The following is a 15,321-nucleotide window of genomic DNA, read 5'->3' as shown; positions in this document are numbered from 1 at the left end:
TCTAGAGTGGTATATATGTGTTCGATTGTATGTATGAGTCTATGAATGAGAGATGGCAAATTTCGAGGACGAACTTTTTGTAAGGAGGGGAGATTGTAAGCACTCGAACCGTGATAAGTGGTTTTAAATATTTAAAGAGAGGGGCATTTTGGTAAAAGAGCATGCCTCGTCGAGGAAGCCAAATTTCATCGACAAAGTCTTCGTCCTTCTTGTCAACGAAATTCAGAGGGTCGTTGACGAGAGAATGTCGAGAGGTTCGGGGAAATTAGAAATATTCGGCTCGTCAACGAGGCCACCGTCTCATCGATGAAGCTAATGGCGGACTCGTCGACGAAGACGCCAATTCGTTGACGAATCCACCCGGGTCAAAGGCTCTTTAAAAGGATATTTTGAGTTGCTTAGTAGTGAAGTAATGGTTTCTCTCTCTCTCTCTCTCGCTCTAGGAACTTGGGATTCACTTTCTCTCTCTAGATTCCTTCACCGTTCGTCATTAGAATCGTGAATCTAAAGTTACCACAAGGATCGTGGAAGGATTCTCTACAAGTTCTACGGATTAGAATCTTGTTTTGGAGATTTTGGGTTCGGTGAAAAATCGAGGTAAGGCTCGGTTTTCAATTCTGATCTGGTAGTTTGGTAGGGAAAAGTGTTATGAGTATATTCTATACTATTAATTGTAGGTTTTGGAACTTGGTTCGCTGTTTAGGGGCCTTGGCGTTCAGGATTTGCTATTCAGGGAAAAGGTAAGGGGAACTGTGTTTATATTGGTTATTTTTGTAATTGGACTAGGTGGAACTGTGGTTCACGGTCCTGTATGTGTTTTGGCTACTCATTTGGAGGGGATCTAATGGGAAAAACTATGGGTTTTTCATTATTACAGTTTTGGGAAAAAAGGGGGCGACGGGCTGCATCCCTAGTTTTGTTGAAAACCGAACGTATATGTTGATTTATACTATGTTATTGGGATGGTTGTTCCTTGACTTGTTTAAACTGTATTTGTTTGGAAAACCATGATTTAGATTACCAAATGGGTGTGGTTTGTTTGGTTATATGAGCATGCATGTGTGTGTGACTGTTGAAATGCTAGTAGGAACGGGGTTCCGAATTATTCTAGGTACTGAGAGTGTCTGGCTCTATGTCTGAGGGCGTGTGTTTATCACCTACCATGTAGGCAAGAGTGTCCGACTCTATATCCGATAGCGTGAGCCTATACTGGCAGATCATGCCGAAGGGTGTGGATCCACCAGTTAGCGCCGGTACGATGCCATGGGAGTCAGGGACTAGCCATGTGCCAGTGGCGCCGTGTTTGCGGGTTGGCTGCGGGCCAACGCCGTATGTCGCGGGCCGGCTTCGGGCCGAAGGGTGTGACAACACCAGGATTGCTGATTATGTGTATGTGTACGTGTATGCACTGTGTAAAACTATTACTGGAATACATTTAACTGCGTGTATGTTGCATCATGATAACACTCAAATGCCACACACCGATATAACCTGTGTTCTTCCTTACTAAGAGGTGTCTCACCCCTGCTATACGTACATTTTTACAGGTCCTTCAAGTAACTGGAATTAGCATCCTGGTGTAGGGAGCGTAGTGGCCGGTGTACTGCTGTTAGCGCTTGGATAAGTGCTAGGACTTTATTTTGGTGGGTTGCCATTTTGAGATGTATTTGGGCACCCGTTTGTACGTTTTGATAGAGCCTGTTTCTACTCTTATATAGACTCTGGTATGGTACTGCATATGAATATATATAATGACCTTTTTCCGCTGTGTATATGATTGTGTTTGGATGTGTTAGGGTGCCTGGGAATCCCACGGGACCCTCATCCTTGGTACTGTATCTGTGGATGTTTTATTGGATACAAGGATAGGTTAGACACCTCCTGTAAGCTCTTCCAGAATCGAGAAGTAAACCTCACGTCTCGATTTAAAATAATAGATACCAGTACCCCATGCATTCTAACTATCTCCTGCACGTACAAATCTGCTAGTCTACTCAAAGAGTAGCTAATCTTCATCGGTATAAAGTGAGTAGATTTTGTCAACCTATCCACAATTACCCAGATGGCGTTATGCCCACGTAGTGCTACTGGTGGTAACTCGGTGACAAAGTCCATGGAGATGTGCTCCCATTTCCACTATGGAATACTCAATGGCTGCAACGGCCCTGCCAACCTTTGATGTTCAGCCTTTACCTGTTGACACGTCAAAAAGTGCTCCACGAACTGGGCAATCTCTCGTTTCATGCCACTCCACTAGAAAGATTCGCACAAATCCCGATACATCTTCATACTACTCGAATGTATCGTATACAAAGAACGATGCGCTTCCTCCAGGATCGTCCTCTTTATCCCCTCGTCATTTAGGACACATAGTCTATTTCCAAACTGCAATACACCTCCCTCGGAGATGTTAAAATCTATAACCAACCCTTGCTGCACTTTCTCTACAACCTCGACTAACTCCGCATCATTAGCTTGCGCGGGTTTAATCCTCTCAAATAATGTCGGCTGGATCACCAAGATAACAATGAAAGCCTAATGATTACCATCCTCTAACTCCACACCAAGACTTTCCAGATCCCTTTTGATGTGATGCTGACTTACTACTGCAAATACCAACGCGTGCTCTGACTTCTGATTCAACGGATCAGCTACCACATTAGCTTTTCCCGGGTGTTAGCTAATAGTGCAATCGTAGTCCTTGATTAGTTCCACCCACCTCCTCTACCTCATATCCAACTCCTTTTGTGTGAAAAAGTTCTTGAGGCTCTTGTGATCCGTGAAGATCTCACACTGTTCACCATACAAGTAGTGTCTCCAAATCTTCAACGCATATAATACTACCGCCAACTCCAGATCGTGCGTAGGGTAATTCTTCTCGTACTCCTTGAGTTGCCCAGAAGTAGAAGCAATTACTTTCCCCTGTTGCATCAACACGCATCCTAACCCCTTCAGCGATGCGTCGCTGTAAATCACAAAACCACCGTCCCCAGATGGGGTGGTTAAAACCGGAGTAGTGACTAGTTGGTGTTTCAACTCCTAGAAACTCTGATCGCACTCATCGGTCCATTCAAATCTTACACCCTTCCTTGTCAACTGTGTCAGAGGGCCAGATAACTTAGAGAATCCCTCCACGAACCGCCAGTAATACCCAAATAGTCCTAGGAAACTTTGAACATCCTGTACGCTCTTCGGTTTTATCCAGTCAACCACTGCTTCTATCTTACCAGGATTAACTGAGATACCACCCTTCGACACGAAATGACCTAGAAACATAACCTGATTCAGCCAGAACTCGCATTTCTTCAGTTTAACATATAGTTTCTTTTCCCGTAGAACTTGAAGTACCAACTTCAGATGGTTTCCGTGCTTTTCCAAACTCTTAGAATATACCAGAATATCGTCTTCATGGAAAACCCTGTTTATTAGGTTCATAAATACTGCCAGAGCTTTAGTCAACCCAAAAGGTATGACCAGAAACTTGTAGTGACGGTATCTGGTTCGGAAAGCAGTCTTCGCAACATCCTCAGTCCTAACTTTCACCAGATGATACCCTGGCCGTAGATTGATCTTTAAAAAGACATGCGTTCCTTGCAGCTGGTCAAATAGATCATCTATACGAGGCAACGAGTATCTGTTCTTCACTATTACCTTGTTGATCTCACGGTAATCAATGCACATTCGCATCGACCCATCCTTCTTCTTCTTTACGAACAATATTAAAGCTCCCCATGGCGAAACACTAGGTTTGATAAAGCCCTTATCCAGTAGTTCCTGCAATTGCTCCTTTAACTCCCTTAGTTTAGCTGGAACCATCCTATATAAAGCTTTAGAAATCAGCGCCTTGCTTGACAGCAGATCAATAGTGAACTCCACCTCCCAATCAGGAGGTAAACCGGGTAAGTCTTCGGAGAATACATCCAGAAATTCGTTAACCACTCGGATATCTTCAAGTTTCATATCATCCCAAGGTGGTTCCTTTACGAAAGCTAAGTACCCCTAACAATCGTCCAAAAGTAATCTTCTTACCTGTATAGCTGATAGAATTTGTGGCGTCGAATGCACACACGTTCCTACGAACTCATACTCCTGCTCCCCAGGAGGTCTGAACACTACTACCTTCCTACGATAGTCAATCACTGCATTGTTAGAGAATAGACAATCCATCCCCAGTATGACGTTAAATCCATACATGTCTTACACTACTAGGTTCCCTAGTAGCAGTCTTTCCTGAATAACCACTGGGCAGTTTCCTAACATCTTACTACAAATTGTTACCCTCCTAATCGGTGTAGCTACAGACAACCACTCATCCATCACTTGGGTTTTAACCTCACACCGTTTCACAAAACTAGCACATATAAATGAATGGGTTGCTCCCGAATCAAATAAAACAACAGCTCTATTCGAAAGCAATAAAATGGTACCTATCACCACGTTCCCAGTGTGTTTCGCATCTGCTAGAGTAAGAGAGTACACAATTGCCAGAGTCGTGTTTGGCTGATAGTTCCCCCAAGGTATCTGATTACTCCCACGGTTCTGACTCTATGTAGGCATATCGCTCCTCTGTGCCTGATAGTTTCAAAATATGTTGCTCGGTTTCCCACAGTTGTAGTAGTTACCCCAGAACGGCTGACATTCACCGTCGTGCCATTTACGACACTTGGTGCATGGTGCGGAGGACGGATTCCCCTGAGAACTCTGCCCTCGATATTCTGGAGATAACCCGAACTATAGTTCTTCTTCTTCTTCCATTGTCCCTGTTGAGGACCAGTCTAAGAATCAAAAGATACTGGCCTCTTCCTCTATTCCTATATCACCTCATCCCCCTAGAGGTAAGCCTCAACTATGGTGGTTTTATCCACCAGGACAGAAAACTCTCGAATCTGTAGCATCCCCACAAGCCTACGGATGTCCTTCCTTAAACCTTTCTCAAACCTCTAAGCCTTCTTATATTTGTTCGAGACCAAGTACGGCTCGAAATGAGATAACTCAATACATCTGGCAACATATCTCTGCACCATCAGGGTTCCCTCAGTCAGGCTCGAGAACTCATCAGCTTTCACGTCACGAGTAGAAGTCGGGAAGTATCTCTCGAAAAATACCTCCTTGAAACGACTCCAAGTCATACCAAATGGACTAGCTCTCTGCTTCTCAAGAAGAATCACAACCATCCACCATCTTTCAGCTTCTTCTACCAGCTGAAAAGTAGAATAGAGAACCTTCTGCTGGTCGGTGCAGTGCCTAACTTCCAATATCTTCTCAATCTTCTGCACCCAGTTCTCTACTACTATCAGATCGGGTCCTCCCATAAACATCGGAGAGTGCATATGGGTGAATCTCTCTATGGTACAACCCATGTTAGTAGGAGAGCTCTCAAGTCTCCTAACACTACGTTTGATCTCCCCATAACTTGCCTCGTCAAACCTCGAGGCACGGAAGGAGACTCATCACTTGCAATCCTCTTGAAACCACTATCCAAGTTGTTATCCTTGGGTTCCATTTAGAAAGCAAGGTAGGAATTGGTTAGAATTCCTATATCGTACACACTTAACACAATCATTGAAAACTAATCATGTTAAATACAACTCTCACTGGTCCAAGTCTATCCAACCATACCGACACGAAACCATCAAGAGTTTGTCGTGACTTTACTAAAATCTTCATTCTAGGAAAAACACATAACACCGCCAATGAGTCCCCGTCTAGGAACAAAACAACCCTCGACCTACTCTACCCTTTTCCTACATCCTATACTCTGGTATGTACACATAACTACGCCTAACCAAGTGTACAAGACCTAACAACTTAGTTAGCTCTGATACCAAGCTGTCACGCCCCGTACCCGCGGATGGGTTCTAGGTGTGAATTTAGTAACCTAATCTATCTCTATATCAATTAAAACATACATGATACTATGTTGAATGAGGATTCGACCCCGTGGGGTACACGTACACCTTATACACATTCATATACATATCCATAGTCATCAAATACGCATCGAAAATGTTCTTTCTTTACATACATCATACCATACTAGAGTCTATACATAACTAGAATATGCATTCCCAAAATACAATACATACCCCGAAGTGTCTACAAACCCACTAATGACAACCTAGTTACAAAATCCATACTTACTGAAGTACTCTACATAGCTAACCGACACCCACGCTTCCGAACGCTAGGATGCCAGTTACGGCTACTCGAAGGACCTAAAAAATATTTGTAAATTCAGGGTGAGACACCTCTCAATAAGGAAGAAAACATGTTATATCAGTGTATGGCATATGAGTGTTATTTCAGCGTAAAACATAACATAATACAATACAATACAATACAGTTCAATACAGTTCTAGTATTTTTCACAATCCAGTTCCAATACATACGATACCCAAAAATACGGTTAGTGTCGTCACACTAAACACCCAATTACCCTACAATAACCAAAGCCTCCCAGCGATAACATTACCAATACGGTGTCAACTCACACCCATCGGTGACCAATCGGAAAGAACAGGCGATATTTCACACGCTCAGATATAGAGTCGGACACTCTCGCCCACGATAATTGGCTAAGACATGACATCAGCATACGGTAATTAGCCGCCCCTAGTTGATTCGGCATATGGTAATTAGACGCCCCTAGCTGATTTACAAAACTTAGAACAATTTGAAACTCATGTCCCTATACTCATCAGCGTACGGTAATTAGCAACCCCTAACTATTTTATAAAACCTAGAACATTTTACATACAACAATTCATTCCACACTTATTTGGTATACAACAAATCCTATCGTTTTCAGTTTAAGAATATAGTTTAATACAAGTATGGGTACGATTGTCTTAATACTACAATTTTAATACAACATAAGATTTCTCCAACAAAAAAGAGATGATACCGAAACCCCCAAATTTTACCAAAAATTTTAAGCCAAAAATCCCACATTTTCACCCGATAGATTTTTCCAAATAAGTAGCCAAAACATATATACGATCGTAAACTACAGGTTTATCGATCCCGATTTCAAAAATAATTAATATAAACAGAATCCCCTGACCTTTTCCCGAATACCAAAATACGAACCTTATGGCTCCAAAACTACGAACCGAGTTCCCAAAACCTAAACATCCAAGAACTAACTTCACTATAATTCTTACTATTACATATATTCCGAAATGAAATTGAAATTAGACCCTTACCTCAATTTTGGGTCAAAACCCAAAAATCCTCGAAACGACTTTCCGATCCACTAAAAATGTAGAGATTCCTCCCCCGATCCACGTAGTAATGTCGAATCGTCGAATCAGGCAATGAACAACGAAGAATCGAAGAGAGAGAGAGAGAGACAGAGAGACAGAGAGAGAGAGAGAGAGACAGAGAGACAGAGAGAGGATTTGAGGTTTCTTAGCAATGAAGCAAAAAAATATCCTATTTCTAGACCCTTGACCTAGTCCAATTCATCGATGAGATGATGCCTTCGTCAACGAATCATCCACACATTTCGTCGACGAACCGGCTCCTTCGGCGATGAACGCTATTCTGATGTTTTACAACATGCTCGGTATCTCTTAGTCGATGAGGCTCTGAATTTCATCGCCGAACAGTACGAGGGCCTTCATCGACGAGAACAATGGCTTTGTCAATGAAGCCTGCAAAATTTACCTTTTTACCCTTTCTCATTTATTCAATCTAAAATTCTTGGGTCAGGTTCTTACAACAACTGTAATATCATAGTGTTGTGACTTTAAAATTCTAAGAAACATGGTAATCTGTAAATGCTATAAAATATATGTCTGTATACATTGTAATTCATAATTCTGTAAAATTTGATAAAACATATTTTTGCATAAATACTGTAAATCATAATAATATGAAAACTGTAGGATTTCTATACTGATCCAATAATGTATCATGCCACACAACTAAATAAATAAATATTTCATATTCTAAAAATTGTATCTTCTAATATACAAATAATTTGTGTACTGGATAATAATCTAGACAAACATATAATTTAATGATAAACATTCCAAAATTCCTGGCATAACATATTTCCCTTACTTATTTGACTGAGAGGCTTGCCTCCAATTCAACCCTCACGCCCTCGGCATTCCAACCTCAAAATCTTGTAATTACATATATACAAATTCCCCAGTATAACACTGAATGTCCTAGAAAATCATCATACTCGCATTTCCAGAATCTGCTTATTCGTAATTTCCTAAACTATAATTTACCTGGGTTCCTCAAAAAAATAACCGCCGAGGTCCTTACTCCATGCCTGCAGGGTCCCGAAAACACCCTAACCCTGAAATCATAAAACCCTAATTTTACTCCACAAATCACTAGTATATTCGCATACAACACAAAATCTAGACTCAGATAAACCTGGTAATACTGGAAATACCAAAATAATCTACTTACCTTGAAATTGGGATGGTTCCCACACTTCTCAAATCAACATTTTGCTCTGGTTAGGTTGTAGAGAATCACCCCAGGATCATCATGGTAGCTTCTGATCGTCGAACCATGGAGAAATGGAGTCGAAAATCTAGAGAGAAGGAGAGAGCACTGAATTCTAATGAGAGAAAGGGGAAGAAGACAATTTTTTCGCTGAAAAGTGAATTTTTGGCTATATATAGATGGCTGGCCATGTGGCCTTGTCGACGAGACCAAGAAGGAAGTTCGTTGAAGAACACATAACTCTCGTTGACAAATCTCAGACCCTAAAATCAGCCCTCTCGGTAAGTTATCGTCGATGAGACACATGTTCCTGTCGACGTGCCCAAGAAGACTGCTCGTTGACGAAAGCTCTGCGCTCATCAACGAGAACTTGCTGAGTCCCCCCTTTGAAATTTCCTTCTCTCCTTCCTTTTATTATTTATTTGCAATAATCCTTCGGGTCTCTACAATAAACTCATAACTTTAATTAAACAATAATATTCTTTCTCATGCCACACAATTTGAGTGTTTCTCATAATTATATAAATTACTGGAAAACCGGCCTTTTATACCCAATATTTGTTTTATCGAAAATACATGTTTAATCATCTCCACAGTTTATTTAACTCAAAATATGTATTTAAAAGAAAACGAAGATAATCAACCCTACTCACTTTAATTCTTTACAAAATACGTATAATAAATCAAACCAACAATTTTAATTGGTCAAATCATTCATAAAATCTACTTCAATAATCTAGAAATCAAATACTTTAATTCAATTAGTTCAATTTTAAAATAACAATTATTATAAAATCCCTAGACTCATAAAAACCAATTTAATTAACTAATAATAATAATAATAATAATAATAATAATAATAATAATAATAATAATAATAATAATAATAATAATAATAATAATCCAAAATCCTATTCCATATACCAGAATATTAAAAAAAAACGTGTATATAATTTTTGTAATCTCTTATCACAATTTAATCGATTAATTTATAAAAATTCCTGACATAATTTATTCCCTTTACCTTTCCTTAGGGGTTGTTCCTATGATCCCTAAACCATGAATCTGCTCCAATTAAAATGACGAGGATTGAAGTTAGGACCCTGTGATGGTGTCTGATCGTCAATTTGGCTGAAGATTTGAGAGAAATTGAGTGAGTGAGAGAGAGAAAGAGTTTACCTTAGCCTAGGAGTGGTGCCTACGATGCCTTAATTGCAAATCCAATCCGGTTAAAATGTTGGTGGTCGAATTTGGAACCTAAAGGTATTTTTCGTTCTTCGATCGGCGCACATTTGGCCGAGGAAATAGAGAAGAGAGCTAGCGAGCGAGCGAGCGAGAGAGAGAGAGAGAGAGAGAGAGACGGAGTAGAGCTTCTATTTTGGGAAGGTTTCAATCTTTCAATTTGAAAGATTAAATTGAATCTTCCTAAGGAAGATTCAATATATATATATCCATCATATCATCTATTTAATTACTTTAATTTAATAATATTTAAATAATTAATTGATTCATAATTTATTTTGGGGTTACTATATTCTCCCTTCCTTATAAAAATTTCGTCCTCGAAATTTGCTAACCGATCATTTTACATAACTTTGAAATTAACTAACCATCCTCATAGCACAAATTTCAATATACTCCTATTTAAATATCAAACACCCAACTTGATCACAAACTGTCAAATCACAACACATATAGTGCGTACCAATGACTAATTCACTATTAAGTGGCTAAGAAAAAATCAATTACAATTTATACCCTTAATCACTCCAAAACCCCAAAATTCCACTTGAAGAATTGGAACTTAACTTCTCATTTCATTTTAGGGCTTGGAAAATGAACAAAGTGGCAAGGGGTGAAATCAAGGTTTGCCATGTTATGCTATATTTGGTCATGTAAATGGACATAGAGATAATATATAAAGTACAGTACTATAAAACAATTTAAAGTTAAATGAATATAATGAAATTTAGTTAACACTTCTGTAGTAACCCGATCCAAGAAAATAAAGAAATAAATAAAAGAAAAGGAAAAGGAAAAAGAGGAAATTGGTTTGGCCAGGACCAAACCGTCACCGGTTTCATGATTAGAAAAACCATTGATGGTTTTCCTGTAGGTAAACTACCAAAAGTTGTTTAAGGGCCAAATCGTCGACGGTTTTGTCAAGTCTAGAAAAATTGTCGACGGTTTTCCTGCGGGTCTGCTTACTTAAGGGTTAAGTTATGTTTATTTCTTCATAATTCTCACAACTCTCTCTCTCTCTCTCTCTCTCTCTCTCTCTCTCTCTCTCTCTCTCTCTCTCTCTCTCTAGCCTCGGGAACTCTCCGCAAGTGCTCTTCGACTCTCTTTCCCTTCTCCCGACACGTAGGTCGTTGATCTTCAGCAAGTTCGTGCAGTTAGGCTTTGGTGGTTTTGAAGGTTTTAGGCTTTTTCTTCAAGAACACTTAAGAGGATTATATTATGTTAGTTATTTTTGAAATATGGATTGATTAAATTGCAATTTTTGTTTATAGAAATAGTATATATGATTTTCTGAATGAATTAGGTATATGGAAATGGTTATTTTGAGTTTTATACGTTTTTAGAGAAAACTAACGTGAATGGTTTGAACATCTCATATTTTCAATAAAATATGTAGTTTGAGTTAAATAAAACCCTGGAGATGCTCATACCCCTGTTTTCAACAACTTGTATATTTCCCAATCAATTTATTTCATTTATGGTTTATCAGATAAAAATTGTGTGGCATGAGAGCAATTTTTAAATGACGTATATGAATAGAATGTTTTAACTGATATTACACAGTATGATGTGATAACTATAAGCTAAGATGTGATGTGACGACTATAACCCGAGATTTGATATGTCGGTTTTATATCGAGACAGAATATGACAGATATTTTATAGGATTATGAACAACGTATGTTTTATACAGTTTTTATTGCGTAAATTGCCATATATGATTTAAGAACCCTGTGGATATGTGATGTTATATTATGAGCACGGTATCGTAACTAGTTTTGGGAGGTGGTGCAATCACACTAGGATGATAGTGTGATGATGGATAGTCAATTGGAGACTTGGCTACAGTACTACCCTGAGGCAGTTCCAGGGGCCTCATCCAAAGTAGTTCCAGGTGACCCTTCTCGATGCAATTCCGGGTTAAGGGTAGGTACAATCGTACTTATTACCTTTTCTGACTCAGCTATGATTGGTCGACCATATGCCGAGTCCAGCCTTTGAGCCGCACAAGCCATCATGGGGAGAAGCATGTCGTATAAGTATGTGAAAGCGTGATGATGCTAGTTCAACAGTCCAGATTGTATCTTTTATGCATATGTGGGCAAATTTACTATAAAATGAGCTATATTGAGCCAAAAATTTATTATTCTGAAATTACGTATTTTTAGATATATAGTGCAGTACAGTTTTAAAATTCCATTTCATATACAGTTAAATAATGGAAGTTTAATATTCACATAGGAACTTATGCTAGTCACGCACTAACAATAATATAACCCGTCTTGCTGAGAAGTTTCTCACCCCCATTATATAAATCATTTTTTAGGTCTTTCAAGAAACTGTGCCTAGCTTACAACGAGGCAGAGATTAGACTTTTGGGAGTGATAAACAGAGTTGGTGAGCCACCAGCTGTTACATTTTATTATTTTGTTGGGTTGTATTATATAAACAGGTAGTTGTATGTATATGTTTGGGAACAGTTAGAACTCTAGTAAAGTGTTTTGATGTTTTAGTATTTTCACTGTATGGTTTTAATTTTAGTAATGACAGGTGCACCTAAGATTCTCTGGTTAGGGCGGGTTGTCGTATTTATGATATCATAGAGACTTATATGTTTTACTAGCACTGCGAGCCCACATGGCAGTTCAAAGCACTACACTTCCTTCACTAATAGTAGATTCTAAGACTTTTCTTCCTCCAACACCATTAAAAGCAGCAACTCTTTTCTTATGTACTAGGAGGGATGATCTGAACAAAAGTTATTCTTTAAGAGCCTCCTCTGGCAGGAAAAATAATTTATTGCAATTACTTCTCAATTTTCTCTTAAACATTTTAAACTCAACTGATATACCAAATACTATGTAAAATGATTTTCTCAATTTCTTGGTTAGCTCTTGAATATCTCATTTAACATTTTGCTATGCAACACAATAGGTGAACATTTACATGACCAAGTTTTTAGGTATGATAAATTGTTTTATCTAATTATTTATTCGGTCAAAGGCATGACATTGGTGATTCCTTCTCTTAGATCACGTTTTATTTGTAGAATATCTATTTTTGAAAACATAGTAGAGTAAGATAAAAATATAACAAAATTTGTAAAAGGATATAAATTTAGAAGAAAGTCAGCAAAACCCTACATTAGTTCATCGAACATGAAAGATGAGAAGTTGTACTGTAAGATTAGGGAATAATTTATTCTATATTATGGATCAACAAAAAAGTATGCATTATCATTTGTTTTATTATATCAAATTCTCATTCTATCTCTATTTTTAAGAGCTAAACATAATTTCATTGTTTAGTGTAAAAATTGTACAACATGACCCTTCAGAGAATTTTCTTAATTGGCACTAGTAGCTTAAAACAAGTTCATTGTTTTAGTTATCTCTGAGCAACTACTACTAGTTCTCCTACATGCAATGTAACAAGCAAATTATAAAAATAAAAAAAAAATAAATGAAATTTGACACAAGCATAAGCAAAGCAAGAAAAATAATATATTTTCTTTTGAGGGAGGGGGGTTGGGATGAATAGGCAACTTTTTAACCAAAAACAGGGAAACTAAAACAGAGGAAAACAGAGCACAGGCTAGAACAACACAAAGGCTGGCCATTTCAAATCTAACAAACAAATACAACTAAACTAATTCTTACCGCCCCCCCACCAAAACAAGTTTCTATGCTAGCAACGCTGCTTCTCTCTGCTCATTGTATATTATTACCGCTGCAGGTTTGCAGCTAACAAGGTCCTTCCTATGCAGCTCAGATCAAACTGATACGTCTCCTTCAGAATACTTGGCAAGCAGACTTGCCCTCGGCGACCTCGGCATCTCAGAAATCCTACTCCCACAACAATCGTAGTATATTACGCCGGAAAATACCGGCGGCCGGCACTTCTCCCCCATCAAAATTGCCTTCTGCCACAGTCCACCTTCCCCAAATCCTTCCTCCTGCAAGGCAGCGGCCATGCCTTCTTCAGTCTCTTCCACACCCTTGATCTTGTGCATGAAAGGCAGAGACTTGTTACCAATGGCAGTGAGTAGGTGCATGGGTGATCTCAAGGGTGACTTGGGTGCACCAGCACTTGAGTTACTTGTGCTTGTTTCTTGGTTTCTCGAAACTCGCCGAGCATGTTTGGCGCATAGAGCTACCAAGACCGATGCCGAAGCGAAAATGGCAATTGCCAAAAGCAATTCCGAACCCTCACATCCGTTGCACGAACGAAACATGGCATGAAACGGTTGCTTGAAAAAGAAGAATGAAGTGGGCAATATGAAGGAGTTGAGTGTGAGGGTGTTTCCTTATAAAGGCGAGATTGGTTTATGTTTAATTGGCGGTGGCATGGCCAAGTTCTTATCATTAGGGCGTTGGCTTGTCTCTGTTGATTAATGAGTATGCAAAGACCATAGAATCAGATGGCCTCCATTACCGGCGCAGAATAAGAATAATATCATTGGCAATCCATGGCCCTCTCCTACACTCGCTGCTTGTTAAAGATGCAAGGCTCATCCTCTGTACGTATATGTGTGGGCTATCACAAGTGATAAATCTAGTAGCAATAAATCACATCATCATCATTGTATTATTGCCTAATAAATTTGAGCTTTTAGTTGTATTGGTTTTTGTGCTTTTTATTTGCTTTTCAAGACTAGTATGACTATCGGTATAGGACCATGTTAAAGAGATAATGAAGGTTATTCTTAGGTTCTTAACTTTTAAATGAATTGGTTCTTTAACACTGTCTACTTCAGATGCAAATTAAGTTTCACAAAATGTGCATAGTTAGTGCAAGCTTTACCATTATTTGATTGATCCAATAAGTTTACAGTATTTGCTATAATGAGTAGTTTTAAACCGTTACAAATGTAAGTGAATGGTTTTATGGGGAAAGATATTTTTGTTCTAATATTTATTTCTTAAATTACTCATGCACCCTTCTTTGGAGTACATAAATTTGAGTGTTAAAATTTAATGATGAAGGATTTTTAAAGATAAATAAATAAATATAACACAGTGAATTAAAAAAATGCAGACAAAATTTTTTCTAGAGTTATCTTTTGATGAATAGTCTACAAGTAATTAAATTCCAGTTATCTTACACACATATTAATTAAAAGAAGAGGATACAATTTTCAATTTTCCTCCTAAATTTCTAAAGACGTCTTTTTTTCTCAAATTCTTATTTAAAATAAAATCTTCGCTTAATAGATAAATTCGTAAGTATAAATCCTATTTATAGCTCTAACTACTAATAACTAATTCAAAAAATATTTGCACTGTATCGCTCCTTGAAATCCACCAACCACGAGATGTTGTATTAATATTTGGACACTTTAAAGTGATTTGAAACTGACATTATTGGCACTCACACCAAAGTAGACCTGTCATCTATATGAGTTTAAGTGTTCATATAATATGTTTAAATGAGTGTTTCAAAATTTATCTATAGGTTTGGTGCTGCACCAGGGGGTCCGAAGGGTTCATTGGTGGTTAGAGTTCTTGTGCAATAAAAAAAAAAAAATTATACTTTTCTCAATTTTGACACGGGATAATGACAAGGTCCGCTTACCTAGAACTGAAAACAAGGACGGGATTTTAATAAATT

General features: G+C 38.3%; 1 protein-coding gene across 1 annotated transcript; it reads right to left on the bottom strand.

Moving 5' to 3' along the window:
- Positions 1-13,483: 13,483 nt before the first annotated feature.
- Positions 13,484-13,945, bottom strand: LOC131153743 (uncharacterized). Its single transcript, XM_058106186.1, has one exon. The coding sequence runs from the start codon at positions 13,943-13,945 to the stop codon at positions 13,484-13,486; it is 462 nt and encodes a 153-aa protein (XP_057962169.1).
- Positions 13,946-15,321: the final 1,376 nt, after the last annotated feature.

The sequence above is a fragment of the Malania oleifera genome, chromosome 4 (genome assembly GCF_029873635.1).
Source record: "Malania oleifera isolate guangnan ecotype guangnan chromosome 4, ASM2987363v1, whole genome shotgun sequence".
Taxonomy (NCBI): Eukaryota; Viridiplantae; Streptophyta; class Magnoliopsida; order Santalales; family Ximeniaceae; genus Malania; species Malania oleifera.
The sequence above is the reverse complement of the archived record's forward strand: the minus strand, read 5'-3'. Positions and strand labels throughout refer to the sequence as shown.

Excerpts from the sequence above, each read along its gene's own strand:
- LOC131153743 (XM_058106186.1), bottom strand. The coding sequence starts at position 13,945 with ATGTTTCGTTCGTGCAACGGATGTGAGGGTTCGGAATTGCTTTTGGCA.